The sequence below is a fragment of the Callospermophilus lateralis genome, chromosome 18, assembly GCF_048772815.1.
Source record: "Callospermophilus lateralis isolate mCalLat2 chromosome 18, mCalLat2.hap1, whole genome shotgun sequence".
In the NCBI taxonomy this organism is placed as follows: Eukaryota; Metazoa; Chordata; class Mammalia; order Rodentia; family Sciuridae; genus Callospermophilus; species Callospermophilus lateralis.
Window position 1 is genome coordinate 19,030,223 of NC_135322.1, and position 26,187 is coordinate 19,056,409.

The 26,187-nt window shown below is 46.5% G+C and overlaps 1 protein-coding gene across 1 annotated transcript in view; it reads left to right on the forward strand.

Moving 5' to 3' along the window:
- Nucleotides 1-26,187, forward strand: part of Pepd (peptidase D) — a 126,183-nt gene that overhangs the window by 24,898 nt on the left and 75,098 nt on the right. Inside the window, exons 6-7 of the mRNA XM_076837625.2 lie at nt 6-67; nt 18,376-18,420. Coding sequence (XP_076693740.1) covers nt 6-67; nt 18,376-18,420 — 107 coding nt within the window. The remainder of the gene's footprint in view (nt 1-5; nt 68-18,375; nt 18,421-26,187) is intronic.

Below are 26,187 nucleotides of genomic sequence, written 5' to 3' on the forward strand. Positions count from 1 at the left end.
CACAGCGTGGTGTCAATACCGACAGCGGCAGCGTGTGCAGGGAAGCCTCCTTTGAGGGCATCAGCAAGTGAGTGCGGGTCCCAGGCTGTCTGTCCATCCCTCATGTACTTGTTCCTCTATGTGAAATACATAGAGGAGCATTCTAAAATGGATTTGGTGCTGGGCATTTGAGGAAATGATTTTTAAATTATTGGCCTAAAATTGTCTACATTTTGCTTTAAGGAGTGCAAACCTTCTCTGTTGTGCCTCATGACGAAAGTACCTGGCTCTAGCTGCTGTGCATGGTCTCTCTGGATCACACTGTTTGCCATATGGGCCCTCCCCTTACTCCTGGCCACTTACCTCTCCCAGTCCAGCTCTCAACAACTCCTTGTGTCCCCTACTGCCCTAGTCTCAGGTAGTGTATTTATCTGCCTGTATTCCTCAACTGAGCTCTGAGATGAGTTGCCAAACCCAGTTTAGGAAGCAGTTTTCCCTTTCTAGGCCTCTCCAGGCAGGTGGGCAGCTGTTGGGAGGGAGCACCTTCACCTCACTGTCACCTCGTCACCCTGTGGCCCCCAGAGAGTACTGCCTATCCACTATGCTGTGTCCCCAGGCTGACTTGGGACCAGCTTCAGGGATCTGTGGGCCTGCAATGCTGGGCTGACCCTGCCGCAGACAAGCCCTCAAAGAGAGGCCCTGCTCCAGGCTGCTGAGCGTGGACAGTGGACAGCACCCAGCCTTGCTCTTGAATGAACCTGGGCCGCCAGCATCCTCCTCCACCACACATTCACTGTAGCCGCTGTGTCCTCTGTTGTCCTTTGGTGGACCCAGGCAGTGACGGAGGAAGCTCCTTATAATTATGTATGAGCCTGAGCTGCGGGAGTTTGTGCGTATGTGTGATGTAGTGGTGATTAGAAAGGATTATGAGCTCATGAATATGTATCACTTTCCCAGTGATAAGAGCGCTGAGATAGGGGGAGTGGGTATCAGGTTTGCTTCTTTCCATTGTACAAATCTCTGCATCCTCTAGGGAGTTTGCTCAAAGTGGCCTTGCCTCCTATGCCATTAGTCTGCTCGTTGAAATGCTGACCATGGAGCTGGAACTGCTGTCTGTCCTCAGGCCCTTGGGGGGAGGGTGGGCACAGTCAGCTGCTGCTGTCCAGGGCTAGGCCTCCCCATGACCCAGGTGCCTGCATTCAAGGCCCTGCTCAGCTTCCTTGACCAACTCCACAGACCATCTCCACAGCATCTTTATGTCCACTTCTAGGTCTTTCCTCATGGGCAGGGCCCTGAGCTGGGAAGGGGTACCCTGACTGGCTTTGTGACCTTGGTCCTCCCCTCTGCCCCCGACATAACATGATACTGCTTGGGCTTGTTGTGGGGACTAAAGAGATCCCATTCATCCATAGTCTGCATGGAGCTGCTGTTTAGTAGTTGCTTGCCGTGTGGGCCTGTCTTCACATCTACACAGTGGGCTAGATAGGCCCAGCATGGCGGGCGTTCCCAGGTGATGGTGAGATGCAGAGCCTCTTGGCTGTGGGGCCTTTTCTTGTCCCTTTAGAGATCTCTGTTACAGAGGGCTGAGCTTCCCCCAGACCACACAGTGAGTTGGTGTGGCAGGTGTGGTCCTGGGTGGGAAATTCAGGATGGGGTCCCTGAGGCAGACCTCTGCTGGCTGCTCTATGAGGTTCACACAAAAGAGTCAGGGCCACCGTCACATTATGGGGGAGTCAGAAGTGGAGGCCTCATCCCACATCACTGTAAACTCCAGCTTTCTCCCTCTTTTAAGCAGACCCTGCCCTGTTCCCCTCTTACTCCCCTGAATCTCCAGTCCCCCAAAGCCCTGAGGGTCCTGTGCTCCACAAGCCCTTACCCACTACCTTAGCATCTGGAGATGATTTTCAGAGAGCCAAGGGTGAGCTTAATTTTGCATCATCTCCCCTGGCACATAGGTTGCACCATCTGTGGCCCACAGTCTGGTCCAGATGTGGGCTGACTGGTGGTCTCCAGGCCTTCATTTGCTTGTCTGGGCTAAGAGACTGTCCTCCATACTGGGCATTGGGTAGATTTATTTTCACACCCACATGATGGGCAGTTGGCTGAGGTCCCTGATTGGTTGAGTGCTGCAGGGGAAAGCCCTCCCGCTTGTTTCTTTGCTTTGGGATCTCCCGGTCTCCTGGTCTCCCTCCTCCTTTATCCCCAGGCAGGTATGTCCCCTCAGGCCTCTTTTCTGGGCCTCACATCTCACCATTCTCTTGGTGTAACTTCACAACCAGAGGTTGCTCCGGTGGGGAAGGATCCTTCACAGGTGCCTCCTACCTAGTGTGCCATGGGCGCTGACTTGGGGCTCTGGCCTCCAGGTGCTCCCTGATCCTTCCTCCAGGAAGTCACCTCTGTATTCCTGGGCTCTGAGTATAGCTCAGTCTCCTGCCTCCCACCAACCAGGTGGAGAATTGAGCCAGCACCTCAATTCTACCACTGCACTGGGCTGGGAAGAGACCTTGTCCTTGAGGGCCACTGCGGCTCAGTGACCGCATTCACCTGCCTGCTGAGTGCCTCCAGCTGTTTGCTGGGGATAATAATAGACTGTTTCCTAAGCAAGATGAATCTTGCTGTCGTCCTACTTTCCAGTTCTCAACTGCTGTGTCCCTAGTTGCCTCTCACTGCCCTAATGAAGCTCCTTATTCCTGGAATTTTTGCTTTTGACCATATTAAACATCTCTGATGTACCTCCGTCTTGGATTTTTGTTGAACCTCCACTTCAACAGAAGTTCCGGTTTGGTCTCTCAGTTTGTCCTGATGGGCCCTCTCAGGCTGCCTTTGCTTTTGCTCGCAGAGAGGAGGAGGCTAACTCCTTCCACTTGGGCTCAACCTTGGCCTCAGACCTCCTTAACTCCCAGGATCAGAGGTGATCAGCCCATAGCTGGAGGGCTCGGGGTCTCACAGTGGTAGGGGTGGTAGAGGGTGGCATCAGAGGGAAGGGAGGCAGAGGCAGGGTGGGTGGTAGACCCACAGGAAGCCAGAGAGCTGGGTCGAGGAGGGGAGCCCTGCAGTAAAGAGGAATTGAGACTTCTTCCTGTGGACTCTGGGTACACAGGCTCCACAGAGCACCTGATTGCTGCACCCTGGGAACCATGTCAGATGTGATAGATCTTTGTTAGCTGCTGAGGAGATGATAGATTTCAGGGCAGATTTTCCTGAGACAGGGAGGCTGACCATGAAGAGAAGAAAATGGTCTTTAGGGGGCCATGCTGTCTGAGTTGAGGGCCCCCCATTTTTTAGGTTGATTTGCCTCACTTAATAGGGATGCATCCCTGGCATGAGACAGTTCCCTTCCAGGCAGGCAGAGTCTGTGCCCAGGAGTCCTGCATGGGGACAGCAAGTTATAGACTCCATTTCATAGTGTTGTCTGAGAGAGAAATATGGTCCCTGTTTTACATCAGCTGCTTATTCAGGATAAGCATATTTCTTATCTTTTGGCATGTACTTAAATTGCCTTGTATATTTGAAGACAATTAATTCCATTTAAATAAACAGTTAAATGTGAAATGCTGAATTTGGGGGTTGTTAATGTAGGAATATTAATATTCAAAGATGTGAATTTTAAAACCCAGGAAGTAGAGGGACATTATTAAAACTTGATGATTATAACAAAATGCCAATTTGTGGTTTGGGGACCTTGGCTTCTGGCTACTGTTAACTTGCATAACAAATTAATATTTAGGATTGGGTTTCAAATTCCATGGAAGTCTCCATGAGGGGAGAACCTGCCCCACCCCCTAGCAGGGAGTAGAGTTGGGGGTCTGCCTCATGCATTGGGTTAGACCCTCCAGGGTTGAAGCTAGAGGCCCATGCAGGGAGTCAAGCCCATCCTGTTCACCCCTTCATTGCCTACCCCACATTTAGAGCGTACCAGGAAATTACCATCTTCTTCTAGGATATTCTTGCTTTCTTATGACCATTGGTGGGTTTTGTTGTTGATTTTATATAATTGATATACGGTCATCATAGAAAAATGCTGTTAGCACAGAGGTAAAAATATGGAATATTCAAGTTTCATTATCCAGAATTAAACCCATCAATACTGTCTTTTGGACTTTTCTCTGTGCATCTGAATGTGTTTCCTTCTGTATGTTTTTGTGGCTGAATGTACATTTGTGTGTGTTCGTTTATAGGAGTCTGTGTATCTGTATCTGTTTATCTGGATCTGGGTCTTTGTGTATATCTGAATATATCCTTGTCCAAATGGATGTGTGTGTCTGTGTTTGTTCACATGCTTCTAAGTATATGTAACTTAGTGTGTGTTTATGTGTATAAACCTGTATGTATGTGTTTGGGCATATACAGTAGTCCCTGCTTTCTGTGGTTTTGCTTTTTGAGGTAAGTTAGCCTTAGTCAATGGAGGGCCAAAAACATTAAAGGACAAATTGTAGAAATAAACAATTCGTAAGTTTTAAATTGTATGCCATTCTGAGTAGTAGCATGATCAAATATTACACTTTCCTGCTCAGGACATGAGTCATCACTTTGTCCATTGTATCCATGTTACATATGCTACCCACCTGTTAGTCACTGGTAGCTGTGTTACTTATCAAATTGACTGTCATTGTATCCCAGTGTTTGTGTTCATTATTATTTTACTTAATAATGGCCCCAAAGAGCAAAAGTAATGATGCTGGAATTTTTATTACTGTCTTTTTGTATAATCGTTCTGCTTTATTATTAGTTATTGTCAGTTTCTTATGTATTTGATTTATAAATTAAACTTAATCATAGATGTATATGTATATATAGGAAAAACAGTATACATAGGATTCCCTACTCTCTGTGGTTTCTGGTATCCATAGAGGGACTTGGAACATGTCCCCCTGCCCATGGATAGGGTAAGACTGGGACTAGCGTCTGTTGTGTGTATCTCAAGCATATGACTATTGTGTACACACTTGGGTGTATCTTTTCTAAGCATATGCCCATCTTTGTGTGTGTGTGTGTGTGTGTGTGTGCGCGCGCGCGCGTGCGTGCGCGTGCATGTTGAGTCATTTTGTGCTGGGTCACTGCTGTTTATGTGTTTGTGCATGTGTGTGTACATACATATTGTGTAAAGTGAAATTTTACTAGTTTGTCTGGCTGTCAGGTAGATTGGCCATTGCTTTTCCTAAGGTCAAAGTGACATTTGGCAAAATGGGCAGCAGTGTCTGTGTTGTCTTGATTTATGTTGTCTGCTACTCTGTTCTTCACCCTGAACTACCTTGTTGCCTCTAGCCTCTTTGATATTTCACAAGTAGGTCTTTGATTCTACAGCATTTAGGTTGACTTTGAATCAAGTAGTCCTGCTTATAGTTAGGAATCAGATCTGGAATCCTCTTCACCTGCTGGTTTGTGCTTGCCTTTCTCTTCCCCTCTCCCTGCTTCTTGGTCAGCTGGCTCAGCCAAGAGCAAGGCTGCTGGCCTCACAACCATGGCATTACCTAGATGTTTTCCAACACTAGTAGTGAAGCCATGGAGAGTCCCTGGCTTGCAGGTCAGGAGCTCAGAACCTTGCATGTGCTTGCATGTGGTATCCCAACCTGAGATGGAGCAGGTCTTGGAGTCCAGAGAGTTGAAGGCTTGCCAAGTCTCCTCTGCTGAGACTTCTGCTTTATTGGGCCACATCATTTTTCCCCAGTTGTCTCTCCAATAGCTTGAGCTCTGGGTTACACATGGCTCTCCTGGGTCAGAGAGATGCCCTGACCTAATAATTTTTGTCTCCTGGGGTCATCTTTTCTGTTACGTTCATCTTATCCAAGAGCAGCTTTTGACGTTTTTTTCATCTCCTGTTTTATTTCATTAATTTGTGCTCTTTTAAATTTCCTCCTAATCTTTTTTTGTTTTATTTGTTCTTTCTCTAGTTTTTTAGGAAGGAAGAAAGGGACATTGTTGGGATGGAAGTTTAGATTGTTGATTTTTTAATGTTCTTCTCTATTCATTTAGGACTATCAACTATCTTCTAAGAATTACTTGAGCTGCATTTCACAGCTGATATTTTATATTTTTGTTTCTAGTTTCACTGTGATTTTTGTCTTTGAACAGAGGGAATTTAAAGTTTGTTGCTTAATTTCTAAACAACTTGGGATTATATATTTCCCTTTCTGTTACTGATTTCTAGTTTGATTCTGTGTTCAATGAATATTCTTAATATCTCATCCCTTTGAAATTTGTTTCAACTTCTAGCATATGATTGTTATGATATTTATTAGTATATAAATGATATACATTTATAGAGAGCATAGATTCTGTAGCTGTTGGCAGTGGTGTTCTGCATGCCAATTGAGTCTGGTTGGTTAATTGAATTGCTCATATCTTGTATATCTTTCCTGATTTTTCTGCTTGTTTTTATTACCATCAGAGGTGTGTGACAATCTCAACCATGTTTGTGGATTTATCTATTTCTCCTTTCTGCTTTGTTAATTTTTTATAAATCAGCTTTACTTAAGTAAAATTTGCATTGTATAACTTTCACTATTGGAATAGTTCAGTAAATTAAAAAAAAATTTTAATTGGGATGCAATCCATGTACCTTACAACTTACCCATTTAAAGCGTGCAGTTAAGTGAGTTTTGTATGTTTACAGAGTTGTGCAATGATCATCACAATCAATTTTAGAACATTTTCATCACCCAAAAAGAAACCCTGTGCTCATTTACAGTTCTCATTCCTCCATTTCTCTCACTCCAACATTCCTTTTACCCCAAGTCTCTATGGATTAACCTGCTCTGACATTTGATATAAATGAAATCATTCAGTATGTAGTATTTTGTGTCTGGCTTCTTTCACCTGGAAAATATCAAACTTTATCCATATTATCGCATGAATCCATACTTTGCTTATTTTTGTGGCTAAAAAAATTTTTTTTAATGAATATTTGCCACATCTTCTTTGTCCATTCATTAGGTGATAAACACTTGAGTTGTGCCCACCGTTTGGCCATTATGAATATTGCCACTGTGAATATAGATGTAAAAGTTTTTGTGTGAACATGTTTTTCAATTCTCCAGAAGTAGAATTATGGGGTCATGTGGTAGCCCTTTAACTTTTTTTTTTTTTTTTTTTTAATTTTTTTTTTAATTAATTTTTATTGTAGGTTGTTCAAAACATTACATAGTTCTTGATATATCATATTTCACACTTTGATTCAAGTGGGATATGAGCTCCCATTTTTACCCCATATACAGATTGCAGAATCACTTCAGTTGCACAACCATTGATTTACATATTGCCATTCTGGAGTCTGTTGTATTCTGTGCCTTTCCTATCCTCTACTATCCCCCCTCCCCCCTCCCCTCCCCTCTTCTCTCTCTACCCCCTCTACTGTAATTCATTTCTCCCCCTTATATTTTCCCTCCTTTCCCCTCACTTCCTCTTGTATGTAATTTTGTATACCCCTGAGGGTCTCCTTCCATTTACATGCAATTTCCCTTCTCTCTCCCTTTCCCTCCCACCCCTCACCCCTGTTTAATGTTAATCTTCTTCTCATGCTCTTCGTCCCTACTCTGTTCTTAGTTACTCTCCTTATATCAAAGAAGACATTTGGCATTTGTTTTTAAGGGATTGGCTAGCTTCACTTAGCATAATCTGCTCTAATGCCATCCATTTCCCTCCAAATTCTATGATTTTGTCATTTCTTAATGCAGAGTAATACTCCATTGTGTATAAATGCCACATTTTTTTTATCCATTCCTCTATTGAAGGGCATCTAGGTTGGTTCCACAGTCTTGCTATTGTGAATTGTGCTGCTATGAACATGGATGTAGCAGTGTCCCTATAGTGTGCTCTTTTTAGGTCTTTGGGGAATAGACCGAGTAGTGGAATAGCTGGATCAAATGGTGGTTCCATTCCGAGCTTTCCAAGAAATCTCCATACTGCTTTCCAAATTGGCCGCACCAATTTGCAGTCCCACCAGCAATGTACAAGAGTACCCTTTTCCCCACATCCTCGCCAGCACTTGTTGCTGTTTGACTTCCTAATGGCTGCCAATCTTACTGGAGTGAGATGGTATCTTAGGGTGGTTTTGATTTGCATTTCTCTGACTGCTAGAGATGGTGAGCATTTTTTCATATACTTGTTGATTGATTGTATGTCCTCCTCTGAGAAATTTCTGTTCAGGTCCTTGGCCCATTTGTTGATTGGGTTATTCGTTATCTCATTGTCTAATTTTTTTAGTTCTTTGTATATTCTGGATATTAGGGCTCTGTCTGAAGTGTGAGGAGTAAAGATTTGTTCCCAGGACGTAGGCTCCCTATTTACCTCTCTTATTGTTTCTTTTGCTGAGAAAAAACTTTTTAGTTTGAGTAAGTCCCATTTGTTGATTCTAGTTATTAACTGTTGTACTATGGGTGTCCTATTGAGGAATTTGGAGCCCGACCCCACAGTATGTAGATCATAGCCAACTTTTTCTTCTATCAGACGCCATGTCTCTGATTTGATATCAAGTTCCTTGATCCACTTTGAGTTAACTTTTGTGCATGGCGAGAGAAAGGGATTCAGTTTCATTTTGTTGCATATGGATTTCCAGTTTTCCCAACACCATTTGTTGAAGATGCTATCCTTCTTCCATTGCATGCTTTTAGCCCCTTTATCAAATATAAGATAGTTGTAGTTTTGTGGATTGGTTTCTGTGTCCTCTATTCTGTACCATTGGTCCACCTGCCTGTTTTGGTACCAGTACCATGCTGTTTTTGTTACTATTGCTCTGTAGTATAGTTTGAAGTCTGGTATAGCTATACCGCCTGATTCACATTTCCTGCTTAGAATTGTTTTTGCTATTCTGGGTCTTTTATTTTTCCATATGAATTTCATGATTGCTTTCTCTATTTCTACAAGAAATGCCTTTGGGATTTTGATTGGCATTGCATTAAACCTATAGAGAACTTTTGGTAATATCGCCATTTTGATGATGTTACTTCTACCTATCCATGAACAGGGTATATTTTTCCATCTTCTAAGATCTTCTTCTATTTCTCTCTTTAGGGTTCTGTAGTTTTCATTGTATAAGTCTTTCACCTCTTTTGTTAGGTTGATTCCCAAGTATTTTATTTTCTTTGAGGATATTGTGAATGGGGTGGTTGTCCTCATTTCCATTTCAGAGGATTTGTCGCTGATATACAGGAATGCCTTTGATTTATGCGTGTTGATTTTATAGCCTGCCACTTTGCTGAATTCATTTATTAGCTCTAATAGTTTCTTTGTAGACCCTTTTGGGTCTGCTAGGTATAGAATCATGTCATCTGCAAATAGTGATAATTTGAGTTCTTCTTTTCCTATTTTTATGCCTTGAATTTCTTTCGTCTGTCTAATTGCTCTGGCCAGTGATTCGAGAACTATGTTGAACAGAAGTGGTGAGAGAGGGCATCCCTGTCTTGTTCCAGATTTTAGAGGGAATGCCTTCAGTTTTTCTCCATTCAGAATGATGCTAGCCTGAGGCTTAGCATAGATTGCTTTTACAATGTTGAGGTATGTTCCTGTTATCCCTAGTTTTTCTAGAGTTTTGAACATAAAGGGATGCTGTACTTTGTCGAATGCTTTTTCGGCATCTATCGAGATGACCATATGGTTCTTATTTTTAAGCCTGTTGATGTGGTGAATAACATTTATTGATTTCCGTATATTGAACCAACCTTGCATCCCAGGGATAAATCCTACCTGATCATGGTGCACAATTTTTTTGATATGTTTTTGTATCCGGTTCGCCAGAAGTTTATTGAGGATTTTTGCATCTAGGTTCATTAGAGATATTGGTCTGTAGTTTTCTTTCTTTGAAGTGTCTTTGTCTGGTTTAGGAATCAGGGTGATGTTGGCCTCATAGAATGAATTTGGAAGTTCTCCCTCTTTTTCTATTTCCTGAAATAGCTTGAAAAGTATTGGTATTAGTTCCTCTTTAAAGGTTTTGAAAAACTCTGTTGTATACCCATCCGGTCCTGGGCTTTTCTTAGTTGGTAGTCTTTTGATGGTATCTTCTATTTCCTCAATTGATATTGGTCTGTTTAGGTTGTCAATATCTTCCTGACTCAATCTGGGCCAATCATATGACTTAAGAAATTTATCGATGCCTTCACTATCTTCTATTTTATTGGAGTATAAGGATTCAAAATAATTTCTGATAATCTTCTGTATTTCTGAAGTGTCTGTTGTGATATTGCCTTTTTCATCCCGTATGCTGGTAATTTGAGTTCTCTCTCTTCTTCTCTTTGTTAGCGTGGCTAAGGGTCTGTCGATTTTATTTATTTTTTCAAAGAACCAACTTTTAGTTTTGTTAATTTTTTCAATTGTTTCTTTCGTTTCGATTTCATTAATTTCAGCTCTGATTTTAATTATTTCTTGTCTTCTACTTCTTTTGCTGTTGTTTTGCTCTTCTTTTTCTAGGATTTTGAGTTGAAGTATTAGATCATTTATTTGTTGGTTTTTTCTTTTTTTAAGGAATGAACTCCAAGCAATAAATTTTCCTCTTAGAACTGCTTTCAATGTGTCCCATAGATTCCGATATGTTGTGTCTGTGTTTTCATTTATCTCTAAGAATTTTTTAATTTCCTCCTTGATGTCTTCTATAACCCATTGATCATTCAGTAACCTATTGTTCATTCTCCAAGTGATGCATGATTTTTCCTTACTTCTTTTATCGTTAATTTTCAATTTCATTCCGTTATGATCAGATAAGATGCATGGTATTATCTCTACTCCTTTATATTGTCTAAGAGTTGCCCTGTGACATAATATATGATCTATTTTTGAGAAGGATCCATGTGCTGCTGAGAAAAAAGTGTAACTGCTTGATGTTGGGTGGTATATTCTATATATGTCAATTAAGTCTAGGTTATTAATTGTGTTATTGAGCTCTATAGTTTCCTTATTCAACTTTTGTTTGGAAGATCTGTCCAGTGGTGAGAGAGGTGTGTTGAAGTCTCCCATGATTCTTGTATGGTGGTCTATTAGACTCTTGAACTTGAGAAGAGTTTGTTTGATGAACATAGCTGCACCATTGTTTGGGGCATATATATTTATGATTGTTATGTCTTGTTGGTGTATGGTTCCCTTGAGAAGTATGTAGTGTCCCTCTTCATCCCTTTTGATTAACTTTGGCTTGAAATCTATTTTATTTGATATGAGTATGGACACTCCTGCTTGTTTCCGAAGTCCATATGAGTGATATGATTTTTCCCAACCTTTCACCTTCAGTCTATGTATGTCTTTTCCTATCAAATGCGTCTCCTGAAGGCAGCATATTGTTGGGTCTTGTTTAGTGATCCATTCTGCTAGCCTGTGTCTCTTAATTGGTGAGTTTAAGCCATTAACATTCAGAGTTATTATTGAGATATGGGTTGTTCTTCCAGCCATATTTGTTTATTTATGTTACTAAACATGGTTTGTTTTCCTCTTTGATTATTCCCCCCCACCTTTACTGTACTACCTCCCGCTGTTGGTTTTCATTGATATTTTCCATTTCCTCTTCCTGTAATATTTTGCCGAGGATGTTTTGAAGAGATGGTTTTCTAGCTGCAAATTCTTTTAACTTTTGTTTATCATGGAAGGTTTTAATTTCATCTTCCATCCTGAAGCTTAATTTCGCGGGATACACAATTCTTGGTTGGAACCCATTTTCTTTCAGTGTTTGAAATATGTTATTCCAGGATCTTCTAGCTTTCAGAGTCTGTGTTGAAAGATCAGCTGTTATCCTGATTGGTTTACCCCTAAATGTAATCTGCTTCCTTTCTCTTGTAGCTTTTAAAATTCTCTCCTTATTCTGTATGTTGGGCATCTTCATTATAATGTGTCTAGGTGTGGATCTCTTATGATTTTGCACATTCGGTGTCCTGTAGGCTTCTAGGATTTGGGATTCTGTCTCATTCTTCAAGTCTGGGAAGTTTTCTCGTATTATTTCGTTGAATAGATTGCTCATTCCTTTGGTTTGGACCTCAATACCTTCCTGTATCCCCATGACTCTTAAGTTGGGTCTCTTTATGTTATCCCATATTTCTTGAATGTTCTGCTCATGGTTTCTTAACAGCTTTGCTGAGCTGTCTATGTTCTTCTCCAGTTGAAATACTTTGTCTTCATTGTCTGATGTTCTATCTTCTAAGTGTTCTACTCTGCTGGTAGTATTCTCAATTGAGTTTTTAAGTTGGTTTATTGTTTCCTGCATTTCCAGGATTTCTGTTTGTTTGTTTTTTATAACCTCTATCTCCCTGTATAATTGATCTTTAGCTTCTTGGATTTGTTTATGTAATTGATTGTCAAAGTGGTCGAAGTGGTCTTTCATTGTCTGATTTTGCTGTCTAATGTCTTCCTTGAGACTCCAGATCATCTGAAGCATGTATATCCTGAATTCTTTATCTGACATTCCATCTGCTGCAGATATTACCTCTTCTAAAGTTGAGTTGACCTGCATTGCTTGTGGTCCTTTCTTTCCTTGTCTTTTCATACTGATCGCGTTTCTTTCTGCTTGGTGAAACTGTTGTGTTATTGATTTTTCCCCCTATATATTTATATTGCTCTTGTATAGCTGCAAAGTCTCCCTCGCAGGCTTTGGCGGTGGCTCTGCCCCTCCTCCAATTGAGGCAATGTGCCTACCACGCCAGGAGGCCGCTGTACCTGTACTTTCGATGGGCCTGTTCTTTCGGTGGTCACAGGTCCGCCTACCTTGCAGGCGTGAGCAGCGGCTTTGCCCCTCCGCTGGCCACTAGGCCTGTTCTGTCTGTCGGTTGCAGGTCTGTCTACCTAAAAGGCACTGGTGGCGGCTCTGCCCCTCCCCCGACCAGGGCGATGTATCTGGCGGGCCACTGGGCCTGTTTTGTCGGTGGTCACGGTTCCGCCTACCTTGCACGTGCGTGGAGCAGCTGTGTCCCTTCGAGAGTTGCTGGGCCTGACCTGCCGGTGGGTGGCAAGTGCACCTACCTTGCAGGCGCGGGGGTGGCTCTGCCGTTCCGCGGGTCACTGGGCCTGATCTGCTGGTGAGTCGCAGGTCTGCCTACCTTGCAGGCGCCCGGTGGCTCTGCCCCTCCCCCAACCGGGGCGGGGCGATGTGTCTGGCCGGCCGCTGGGCCTGTTCTGTTGGTGGTCACAGTTCAGCCTGTTTTTTTCCTCAGGTTTTTGGGCCTGACCTGCCGGTGGGTCGCAGGTCTGCCTACCTTGTAGGCTCGGGGGGTGGCTCTGCCGCTCTGTGTATTGCTGTGCCTGTTCTGCTGGTGGGTAGTGGGTCCGCCTACCTTGCAGGCGCCCAGCGGCTCTGCCCCTCCCCCAACTGGAGCGATGTGTCTGGCGGTCCACTGGGCCTGTTTTGTCGGTGGTCACAGTTCCGCCTACCTTGCACACGCGTGGAGCAGCTGTTTCATTAGTGCCTGGGCACACTCTCCTTGTTTGCCTCCCTCAGGCCCTAAGTTTGTAGAGCTTGGGGCTGAGAACCCCCAGCAAATTTGCTTACCTTCTGGTAGCCACGCCCCCGTATCTGGTGCAAGAGACCTCAGTTGTCAGCACTGGTGGGAGCGGTAGCTGGGAGACCCGCGCCGCGCGGCTCCGGCCAGCTCCTGCGTCAGCGCCGCCTCGGCTCCCGCGCCGCTCCTGCTAATTTAGAATCCGCTGTGAAGGAATCTCTTTGGCCGATCTTTGGTGACTTCCCCTCTCTGCTATGGCGGGCCCCTGGCTCCTTGCAGGAGTGACCGAAGGGAGAGGTGGAACTGGCTTGTCTCTTGTCTGACACAATCTCTGGTTTTAGATCCCAGTTCGCTAATTCATAGAAGCTTGGTTAGATTTCCTTCCCGTCCTCTCAAGGGGGGGAGCCCTTTCCCGGGTGGGCAGGGCCGTTAGCAGAGCCGGAAGGGCACGGGCCTTCTGTCGGGCCAGGCGGGGACCCTTCTGGCTGCGCTGGGCCGCCGGGGGCGCCCACAGAGCCAGGCAGACGGCGCCCGCGTGGCTAAGAGCCGGGCGGGGTGACCCTTCGCAGAGCGGGCGGGCCGCCAGGAGTGCCGGGATGGTGGGAGCTGTCTGCTGGCCGGGCAGGGACCCTTCTCGATGAGCAGGGCCGCCGGGGGCGCTTGTAAAGCCGGGCGGCTGCAGCCTCGTGGCTAAGAACCAGGCGGGCGGGGTGGCTGTTTGCAGAGCAAGAGCGGGATGGCTGGAGCTGTCTGCCGGCCTGGCGGGGACTTTTCTCGCCCAGCAGGGCCGCCGGGGGCGCTTGTAAAGCCGGGTGGCTGCAGCCGTGTGGCTAAGACCCAGGCGGGCGGGGTGGCTGTTTGCAGGGCAAGAGCGGGGCCGCCAGGGTAGCCGGGATGGCGGAAACTGTCTGTCGGCCGGGCAGGGACCCTTCTCGACGAGCAGGGCCGCCGGGGGCGCTTGTAAAGCCGGGCGGCTGCAGCCTCGTGGCTAAGAACCAGGCGGGCGGGGTGGCTGTTTGCAGAGCAAGAGCGGGATGGCTGGAGCTGTCTGCCGGCCTGGCGGGGACCCTTCTCGCCGAGCAGGGCCGCCGGGGGAGCTTGTAAAGCCGGGCGGCTGCAGCCGCGTGGCTAAGACCCAGGCGGGCGGGGTGGCTGTTTGCAGGGCAAGAGCGGGGCCGCCAGGGTAGCCGGGATGGCGGAAACTGTCTGTCGGCCGGGCAGGGACCCTTCTCACCGAGCAGGGCCGCCGGGGGCGCTTGTAAAGCCGGGCGGCTGCAGCCTCGTGGCTAAGAACCAGGCGGGCGGGGTGGCTGTTTGCAGAGCAAGAGCGGAATGGCGGGAGCTGTCTGCCAGCTGGGCGGGGACCCTTCTCGCTGAGCAGGGCCGCTGGGGCGCTTGTAAAGCCGGGTGGCTGCAGCCACGTGGCTAAGACCCAGGCGGGCGGGGTGGCTGTTTGCAGGGCAAGAGCGGGGCCGCCAGGGTAGCCGGGATGGCGGAAACTGTCTGTCGGCCAGGCAGGGACCCTTCTCGACGAGCAGGGCTGCCGGGGGCGCTTGTAAAGCCGGGCGGCTGCAGCCTCGTGGCTAAGAACCAGGCGGACGGGGTGGCTATTTGCAGAACAAGAGCGGAATGGCGGGAGCTGTCTGCCGGCCGGGCGGGGACCCTTCTCGCCCAGCAGGGCCGCCGGGGGCCGCTTGTAAAGCCGGGTGACTGCAGCCGCGTGGCTAAGAACCAGGCAGGCGGGGTGGCTGTTCGCCGAGCGAGAGCAGGGCCGCTAGGGTAGCCGGGATGGCGGGAGCTGTCTGCTGGCCGGGCGGGGACCCTTCTGCCGCGCTGCTCTGGGCCGCCTGCCGCTTGCAGAAGCGGCCGGTGGCCGCGGGATTGGACTCTGAGCCCGCGCTGCCGGTCAAGTTTCACTTGTCTGGGGCAAACTGTCACGTCTAATAAACTTACTAATTCTCGGCAGGTCTCCTTTCAACGGAATTTTGCTAGAAGATCCTCAGTAGGTAGAATGTAGCTGTTTTAATGGGTGTTTCTGATCCCGTTAATGTGGAGATATTGAAAGTGCTGCTTCCTCGCCGGCCGCCATGTTGGATCTCTCCCTTTAACTTTTTGAGGAATTTCCAAATAATTTTTCAGAGCAACTGGACCAATTTATATTCCCAGCAGCAACGTATGAGGGCACTAGTTTCTCTACATGCTCATCAGTACTTGTTATTGTCTGTTTTATTATAACCATGCAGATGGCCATAAAGTAATATCTTGTGGTTTTTATTTGCATTTTCTTGAAGATTGATGATGAGCATCTTTGCTTGTGCTGTTTGGCAATTTGTATATCTTCTTTGGAAAAATTTCTAATCAGACCCTTCACCCATTTCTTTCTTTTTTGGATACTGGGATTGAACTCAGAGGCACTCAACCACTGAGCCATATCCCCAGCCCTATTTTGTATTTTATTTATAGACAGGGTCTCACTGAGTTGCTTAGCACATCACTTTTTTTTTTTTTTTTTTGCTGAGGCTGGCTTTGAACTTGCAATCCTCCTGTCTCAGCCTCCTGAGCTGCTGGGATTACAGGTGTGCACCACCCAGCTCCTTTACCCATGTCTTATTAAGGTGCTTTTTTTTTTTTTTTTTTTTAAATCGTTTTCAAAACTCTTTATTCTTTATTCTGGGTAGCAGCTCTTGATGACTCACAAAATTTTTCAACCATTGTGTAGGTTGTCGTTTCAGTTTCTTGATAGTATCTTTGATACACAAAAATTTTAATTTTGATGAAGTTCAGTATCTATTTTTCTTTGGCTTCTTATGCTTTAGGTATCATATCTAGGAAATCTAGTTCAAGGCCATAAAAATTTAAACCCATGTTTTCTTCTAGGAATTGTATAGTTTTAGTTCTTACATTTAGGTCTTTGATTCAGTGTGGTAAATTTTTTTTATGAGGTGTTAGGTAGGGACCCAACTTAATTCTTTTTCATTTGGATATCCAGTTGTTTCAGCATCACTTGTTGAAAAGATTGTCTTCACATTTATTGGATTGTCAGAATCCAACTTGCCAGGGATAAATATTGTATAATTCTACATATATGAGGTTACTAAAGTAGCCAAATTCGTGGAGACAAAAAATAGAACTGCGGTTACTAGCACTGGGGGGAAAAGAGAAATGGGGGTATTACTGCTTACTGGATGCAGAGTTTTGGAATGGGATGCTGGACAGTTATGGAGATGTATAGTGGTTATGATTGTTCAACAATATGACAATGCCACTGAACTATATACTTAAAAAAGTTAAAGTGACAATTTTTATGTGTTTTATCACAATAAAAAGGTCACTTTACCATTAATGGATGAATTTATTTTAGGACCTACAATTTTATTATGTTTATCTATATGCTAGTCTCTGTTAGATTTCTGTCTCTTTTACAAAATACCTGGGATGATCAACTTGCAAATAGAGGTTTATTTTGGCTCAGAGTTTTAGATGCTCCTGTGCATGATTGATTGGCCCCTCTGCTTTTGGGTCTGCACATCACAGTGGGAGCATGTGGCAGAGCAGTACCACCCATCTCATGGCCAACATAAAAGAGAGTGAGGAGTAGGGGACCAGGGACCCCATTGCCTTCTTTTGTGTTTGATTTTTTTTTCTTCCTTTTTTGTTTTTGTTTTTGTGGTTCTGGGGGTTGAACCCAGGGCTTTGAACTTACTAAGCAAACACCCAGCATATATATATATATTTTAATCAATTTTGATTTTCTTATTTTCTGTATGTTTTAGTTATTTTCTTAGTGATTGCTCTAGAGATAACAATTGAAACTTTAAACGTAAAAATTTAGTTTACATTAAAAGCAACTTAATTTCAGTAGTATACAAAAACTTTGCCCCTATAGATTTCCATTTCCTCCCCCTCCTTTCTGCTGTTATTACATGTAAATTGCATCTTTGTGTATTTTGTGCGTATCAACAATTACTATTTTTAGCAGTTTTCTCTTAAGTCAGATGGGAGGAAAAAAGGACTCAGAAAAATACATTTGTCCTGTCTCTGTGTTTGCCTGTATGGTCACCTTTATCAGTGTCCTTCTTTTCTTCATTTGAATTCAAGTTATTCTCTGGTGCCCTTTCTTTGCAGTGAGAAGGATTCTTTTCACTGTTTCTCACAGGGTAGGTCTGCTAGTGATGAATTCTCTTGGTTTTTGTTATGTGAGATGTTTTAATTTTTTAGATTTGAAGCAGAGTCTTGCTAGATGTAGAATTCTTAGTTGGCAATGTTTTTTTCTTTCAGCACTTTGAATGCATTATCCCACTGCCTTCTGCTCTCCATAGTTTCTGATGAGAAATTAGCCATTAATCTTATTGAGGATCCCGTGTATGTGATGAATTATTTTTCTCTGGCTGCTTTTAAGATACAGGTGTTCCTCACCTTACATTGAGGTGATATGCCAATAAACCCTTTGTAAAGTAAAAAAAAAAAAAAAAAAAAAGTTAAGTTGAATCCTTGTTACGTCCTGATAAGTCGAAAAATTCTAAGTTGAACTCTTATGAGTTGGGGTCCATCTGTATTCTTTGTGTTTTCACAGTTTGAATATGATGTGTTCAGGAGTGGATATCTTTGAATTTATCTAACTTAGAGGTCATTGAGCTTTATGGATGTGTATGTAGGTTAATGTTTTTATTTTATTTTTTTAGTCAAGTTGGTGAAGTTTTCAGCCATTATTTTTTCAAATATTCTCTCTATTTTCTTTCTGATGCTTCCAATATGTTGGCTGCTTGACAGAAGCTCTGGTATCTGCATTGTGGGGGTGGAGGGGAAGCTGCACTTGGGGGATACATCCTGGGCTTCTGGGTCTGCTGTAGGAATTGAACGGCAGGTCTTTTGCAGGCCAAGAAGTCTTGAAGTTCATTGGGGCCCTCTCTTGGTCATGGTGTGTGTATTAAATGAGGTACTTCTCAGTGTTAGACTACTGACCAAATGGGCTTTGTTTATTTTTCTTCTGTAGGTTCAATGTCAACAACACCATTCTTCACCCAGAGATCGTTGAGTGGTAAGTATGGTTGTGGGAAACTTGGCTTCTTGTTATGCTCCGCTCAAGGAGACAGGAGACCCTGTTGTTTCTACCCACCCAACTCAGAAAGCTGGTCCCTAGAACTTCCTCCTTTAGCCTTTTCTGTTTTTTCTTTTTTCTTTTGGGTTGTTGTTGTTGGTGGTGGTGGTGGTTGGTTGGTTTTTTTCAAAAGGGCATGAGTCACTTGAATATCAATTAAATTTCACTTAACATTTCTTCTATTTTTTGGTGTGTGTGTGTGTGTGCGTGTGTGTGTGTTTGTTTTCTGAGGATGAACCCAGTCCCTTAGGCATGCCAGTGTTTTCAGAATTCTTCCATCATAAGCCAGACATACACAGCTCAGAGCGAAGGCAGGTAGTGCAGAGTACAGAAGTGAATGTCACACACAATGTCATGCCAGAAAGGTAAACATGTTTTCCTCCTGTTGCACAGGTGTCCTGACAGATGTGTCATTCCATTATACGTGTTTTTTTTTTTTTTTTTTTTTTTTTTTTTTTGTGTGTGTGTGTGGCTTCTTTCTTCCCTAGGCAGCCCTTAGCTGGAGCACACCTGATTTTTGTTAGGTGCCTGGAGGTCAAGCCCTCTCAGGTTGGGCATGGCCTTTGTGGGCCCTGGCAGTGACCCTCCAATCTGATTGCCACTGATTTTCTTCCTACGCCATCAAGGTGTTCTGCAATAGCAGCAAGGCATTCTTTATCTGCTGTGTGACTGGACTTACTGTAAATGTAGAAGAGAGGTGAGGCAGGGCCTTTGCCACCTTGTCACTCACTGGTGAGATATGTAGACTTTTCGCTTCTGATCTTCCCAAATCTAATTGAAAGATGTAATTCACCTAAGCTTGGAGCTTGGGACCAACACCGTGACCCAAGGATTAACAGAAATTGGCTACTGGAGAGGGAGAGAGTGATCCAGGCCAAGGAGACAATAGCTCAGGGAACCAGAGAAAGGGTAGTTGCCTTGTGTGGCCATGGGGGCAGGGAGGTGCAGCCCAAGGGTGGTCAGAGAGGTGAGCTGTGACTAGGCCAGTCTTGGTGCCAGTTTTGACTCTGTCTTGAGAGAAATGGGAAACACAGGAAACCCCTGAAGGGTTGAAGCAGGAGAGTGTGGTATCAGGTTTGCCTTTCCAAAGACAATTCTGGCCTCTGACTGGAGACTCAGCTGTGGGGGAGGAGTGGGAACAGGTTGCCTGTGAGGAGGCTGTTGCAGGGACCCAGGTGGCCATGGAAGGGGTGTGGTGACAGATGTGAGAGAAAAAGCAACTGCGTCGGGGACTCCTGGGAGGAACCAGCTGTGATGGTGGAGCGAAGGTGGCTGGGTTTTTGCCCTGAGCAGCGGGATCGTACTTCACTGAAATGGGGATGACTGGAAGGGGAGTCTGTGGCCAATTGGGACTTGCTTGGGATGTGTTGAGTCCACTGACCCTCCAGAGAAGCCAGGTGGGCTGACCTAGGTCTCTCAGCAGCCCCGTCCTGGTTTCTGTCATAGCCACACACTGTGAGGATAGGGGCTGTGACCTTCAAGTTCATGGCCACCTTTTCTTTCTGTATAAAGTAACAAGTGCCTGGCCTCTCGGTATCCTCCAACTTGGCAGAACAGGCCCACGTGCATCCATGTTGCCTCACTGTGACTTTCCCTTGATTATAGTGGGGGCGCTTTGGAGCCTGTGACGGGATTGTGCACTCCAGCATCTCCCTGAGGGATGCACCATTAGTTTGTCACTTTGGAGCGAGCTTGCTTTAATTCAAGTGACATTTCCAAGGCTCTGAGGTGGAATCTGCGTTCATAGAATACCTCTCAACTTTATTAAAGTGAGCAGCGGAAAGGACTTATTTGGCATTTGATGGCAGTAGAACGATTTCAGAAATGTCACATTGTCCTTGCTGCCTCAGGGGTGTGTTTTAATAGCACAGACCTTGGCCTCTGCAGTGATGCAGCGGCTCTCCGTGGATCTGTTGCAGCCCGAACATCGCCCTTGCCCTGTAAATGAGGAAGGGTTCGGGGTAGAATGCTGGGCAGGTCCTTCATTTCCTGGGGAGGGTGGGCTTTCCATGATGTTGCATCTGGGCTCCTGGGTCTTGAATGCTCTCAGCACCCTCTCTGTCTATAGAGGGAACCTGTTTGGGGGGAAACTGTCAGCCCAGACACCTGAGTTCTAACCCCAGCATGTGACCCTCAGAATTTACTTAACTTTTTACAAGGCTTAGCTACTTTATCTGAAAAGTGGAGGTGTAATAACACCTAGCCCACCGTGAGGATGCGGAGACGCACCCAGCCTCCACTGCTCACCTGCAAAGGAGGTGGATGGAACAAGGATTGAATGAGAGCATAAGCCAAATGCTGACTGCTGAGGCTCCCTGTGTTCAAGGGACTGTACTGAGCACTGGACGTGCCACCTGATTCATTTGGTGTAGTAGGTAGGTTCTTAGTTACTCCCATGCTACAGATGAGGAAACTGAGGCACAGGGAGTTTAGGGACTTGTCCAGGCTGTTGGTTCCAGAATCTTGTGCAGCCCTTGAGGCTCAGGAGAGCTAGGACCTGCCAGAATTCCAGCCTTTCTCCCTGTCCACTCCTGGTTATATTGGAAGTATGGGGTTCTTGGAGCCAGCAGAATGGATTTTGGGCTGAGGCCAGGGTGTAGCAGGGCTGGAGAACAGGGGCTGTGTACAAAGCTTCTGCGTACCCCAGCTCCAAGCTGGCTTGGGTTGTTCCCCGAGTCTGTCTGACTGGAAGGCAACAGCAGACTCCCAGCCTGGAGAAGAACATTTTCTCATTTTTGTTTGGTTGTCATTCATTTCCTTTGTGTGACTGTTTTATTGTTTTCCATTCTCTCAAGCAGGGCCTTTTTGATTTCCTGTAAATTCCTCTATAATCATACTCTTCCCCACAAACATGAGATCATAACCGATCATTTCTTTTCTTGCGCTGGGTATTGCAGTTTGAATGTGTAGGTCAAAAGTTGAAATTTAATAAGAGCAGGCATCTCACTTCCATAATTTAGGCTGTGGTTCTACTTTGCAGTTTTGCAGATGATGAAATTGATCTGAAGGTAGGGTAGGAAATAAAAGGAGAGACCTTCATACCGTCTAATAGCTCAGTGCTTTGGGTTCTGGCTAAGTACCTCTGGAAGTGTCACAGAAGAGCAAGCGTATCAGCAATTGCCTTGTGCCTTCTTGGGTTTTAACTGCGACTGTTCAATTGAGTCATACGCCGGTTTTAGAACTGTTAATTACACTGAGTGAAAGTGTCCTGCATGCATTAAACAGGCCGTGGGTAACAGATCTATTTCTGCTCCCCTGCCTTCTGTGAACACAAGAGATGGTAAGCCTCGAACGGCTTAGGGGCAAAGTGCCCCAGGACCCTACATTCTGAGTAACAAGTCCCAAGTTAGAAAAGTAGATGATGACCTACATTCTTGGTGCACATATGAAAGGTTTTCTAGTAGAGTTACTCATCTTTGTCTCCTAATAAGTAGGCATTTAACCTTCCATTTGATGACAAAGTCAAATGGAAATTGGGATTCCCAGGGCAGAGGGAGAATGAGTTATCATGAACCAGAAGACAGGAGATGGGATGTGGGAACATCAAGATGTGGGATAGATAATCTAGGTGTGGAGTGAACCTCCCATCCACACTGGCTTGTCCTGGGCCAGGTCTCAGGTATGCTGTGCTCGGCGGGGTTGAGCTTGGCTCTAGTTTCTTGAGAGAATTATTGATTGAGCCTTCTGAAAGGTTGGTGTAATTCCACCCGACCCATTTCTTTTCTGTCCCTCCTATTGTTCTGAGATTTTCTTCTTTGTATGGCTCCATCTTGGGATGTGGAAGGGATGGTTGCTGCCTGGGAGTGGGAGGGGGCAGGGGGAGTCCTGTGGTATTGAACTCTTGCCCACCTGGATTCCACAGAACCATGCTGTGCACATTTGTCTTCCAGGAGAGATGGAATTTCCAGGTCCTTCAAATGGGTTTAGTTCAGCACGGTGGCACTTTGATGCGCAGAGAGTGATTTTAGAAATACTTTATCCTGTCTCACTACTGTGTTAATCAGTGGAGCAATCAGACCTCACTTAATTGATGTCTTAATCCTGGGTTTAATGCCCAGAGGCAGTTTTGTGACCTGTGAATATTTAAGGGCCAAAAAGATTGTGCAAATAAATCTCTGCCTAATGCAGTTTTTGTCATTTCTACCCAGTAGCAGGAAACTCTGGGCACAGGGTGAGGCAGGAGCCTTCACTCTCTCAACCTCCCTGTGTGGAGGTGGCCATCTTTCTGTTTGAGTGCAATGATGCTCACAGGCATGGCCATGAACCCATGATTTGGCATGAAGCCCAGGGGTGCCCCTGGCTCCCAGCCTATACCAGGCACCTCCTTCCTATCTGGAAAGCCTCAGCTGCCTTCTTCCTCAGCTTCTTATGGGACATCTGTGTTGTCCTGTCCTGAGCTGTGGTCCTCTACTGTATCCTGGAGGAGGTGCCCTGGTCTTCTCATGGGGATATCAGCCTTATGAATCCTTGTATTTCCAACAGCCACTCCTCACCTCTGTGGACACACAATGCTGGGACAGCATCCCTCTCTCAGGGATGGTGGGTCTACAGAACTGGGAATCCTCCTTTCTCAGTTCTGTTTACTCAGGAGTGGCAGAATTAGCTTCATCAGATGGATCAAAACCAGGCAGTGTGCTGGGCAGTCTTATTTTCTGCAGCAATCTTAAAAACAGTGTCTGGGACTTGTGTCTTAGAGATAACTGGGCCAGGAATGGTTCCTCTCTCCCTGGCGCCTGGGCGAGACTGCAGGCCCAGAGCACCCGATGGATAATTGGTTAAGCCAGCACACACAGACGTCTGTTTGAGCTGGGATTAAGTTGGGCCAGCCCAAAGAACAGCCGGGCCAGTTTTACCAGAGAACTGCCTTTGTGGAATTATTTGCCTGGGTTCTATTTGAATTCTTTTTCTTTTTAAAAGGAGACCCAAGGGCGTGGGGGAGAAAGTCCTGGGTAAAACAGCCAGAGGCCTAGTGTGTCACCTTTCCCAAAGTAAAATCACAAAAGAAAGCAGGACTCCACCTCAGAGGCTGAAAACACATCATTGTGCTCAGGATCAGGTGTGGTGTGGGTCAAGGCTTCTTTCTCCTTGGGCTGGCGATATGCCGTCCTCTCATCTCCAGGAGGATGGAAGGAGGCAGTGGGGAGCCTGGGAGTGTGGGCTCCCGGGGGCTCATTCAAGTCCCCTGCTGCCTCTTCTTGCCTTTGTGGTGAGAGTTTGGGCTGCAGAGGCCCCCGGAGGCTGTACCTATGCTGCCTGGCCTGGGAGCTGATGCTGGCCTGGGAGCTGTGCAGGATTCCACCTGACCTGATGAACTCCACTGGGGTGGGGCAGAGGAGGAAATCTGTTTTTAATTTTAACTGAGGCCATTAACTCTCCTTGTTGGAGAGTTTCCAGCTGGGGTGCAAAATCTGTATAGTGTGGTGAGCCTGTTTCTGTACGCCTGCTCTGGGCTACCATGTTCTGGCACTGTGGGACCTTGCCCTTAGGGGCTTTAGCCTTTTGGAAGAGACTTTTAAAGAAATTAGAAGTGTGAGTGCTTTCTGAGGATTCCTATAGACTGCCCAGGGAGCCCAGAGAAGGGATTTAGCCTACGGTCAGGGATGGAGGAGACCCTCCCCTCCTTGGGAAAGGAGTATTTCCAGGGGGAGCTGGAGGCAACTTAGATGAAAGGGCAAGAGCAAGGTCCAGGCAGAGGAGGGAGGAGGCTGGAGACAGAGCAGTGGCGAGTGTTGGGGAGCAGAAGGAGGGCCTGGAGGCCTCAGGAGTCATGGCGTGGAGCTTTACCTTCATCCTGAGGACACCTAGAGGCCACTGAAAGATTGTCAGCAAGAGAAAGCTCGAGAAGATTTGCATTTCCTCAGCATCCCCAGATGCTGTCTGGGAGCAGGCAGGGCCAGAGGTGGTCAGAGTGAGGTCCAGGTAAAGAGAAAGGGAGGATGTGCAGGGAGAATGGCAGCCCTTGGTCCTGGGTCAGATGTGGGGAGCCATGGGTGGGCCAGAGGGAGGCGTCTGGGATGACGTCCATGGCCGTTCAGCAGTAGGATAATCATGGAGCTGGGACACAGTGCAAGTTGTCTCATGCAGGGCTCCAAGTACCAGGGAAGCTCCAAGCCTTGAGGAGCAGGTGCGGAAGGCAAAGTGCAGAGGGAGGGGGAGAACAGGCCAAGTGGGCATCTGGGAGTCCTGTGATCTGGGCGGGGGTGAGAGGAGGGCTGGCAGAGTGGCTGGGGCTGAAGAGGGGAGGGAAGGAGGCGAGGTGGGAAATGAGAAAGGCTTGTCAGGAGGAGGGGGAGACAGGAGCCAGGAGCGGGAGCCAGGAGCCAGGAGGGGAGGGGTTTTCAATGGAGCTGCTAGTTAAGAGGGGCAGGTGGTGGTGGGGCTGGGAGAAGGAGAAGTGGGGAGGGAGGGAACGGGTGTGCACATGCGTGTGTGTGTGTGTGTGTGTGTGTGTGTGTGTGTGTGCGCGTGCACCTGTGCCTCCGCCTGCCTGCCTACCTGTCTCTGTCTCATGAGGAGGCCTCACTTCCCTCACAAGGGGAAGGAGAGGATTTGTGGAGAGGCGGAAAGTCCTTAGTTCAAGGTGGAGTGGAGGCAGGGTCCATCATCTCCTGAGCAGGAGCCTGTGCATGGAGAGGGGCTGGAGGAGTAGAGAAGGTAGAGGAGTTGAGAGCAGGCTTCCTGCATGCTGTGTAGCTGGGGGCCATGTGGGAGTCAGGTGTGGTGGGTGCCTGGGAGCTTGAGGGCTGTCTGTCCAGCCGTGCACCTTCCTGGCAGCCATGGCTCTGCAGCCCTAGAGCAGGCATGGAGCGGGCTGGTTGGGCCCAGGAGAGGGCAGTGTTGGCAGGAGTGGTGGTTAGAGGGATGGGCCCACCATCCAGCCAAGTAGAGGGCCAGAGGGCCAGAGTGGGCATGGCCTGGGCCTGGTTCCATCCATGTTGTCACTTTAGCCATCACTGTCTTTGATAAAGGTCCTCTCCCTGTACAGGGTGGCAGTGAGGTTATCCTGTAATTGGATTTGGATCTTAAGAACCCAAGCTGCTCATTTGAATCCATACATTTGAGTCCTATATGCCTATCTGTACCCTCCCGCTCTAGGGAACAGGAACAAGGATTCTGATTCCCAGGTGGGACAGCAGCTAGCACCCTGCCCTAGAATCAGGCTGCGTTCTGATGACGGAGAGCACTCTGCCAGGCTGTGGGTCTGCCTCCTCAGGAAAGGGCATCCCTCTGGGCCTGTGTGTCTGTTTTTCCGCCTGACCTAGAAGGTTTTACAGTCTTTGGGAGGCAGTGGCATGCTGCAAAATGCCTTTCTCATTTTGCAGTGACAAATGGCTGTCTGAGCCATCTGTGTGGCGTCATTGGAGACAGTGTGAGTCAGTGGCTGCTTCTGTGAAGTCCCTGGGGGCTGGCTGGCTGTGATGGAGGTGGGGGAGCCGCCCTGTCCACATCTCACAGAGCCCCTTGTCTGCCCTGCTGTCCTCATCTGCCCGAGGCCAGCTCCTGGGCTCTCTGGTTGACTGAGGAGAATGGACAGGGTACCCTCTGGCCAGAGGGGAGGGGTTTGTCACTCGGGCTTTTCTGATCTTGATGGTGCTTGAATGTCCCCTTTTGGGAGAAGGAAAGGTGATTACAAGGGATCTTGGAGAAGGTGGGTCACCTTTAGCAAAGGTGAGGGGACACACCTAGAACCTTTGGCCTCTCTCCAGG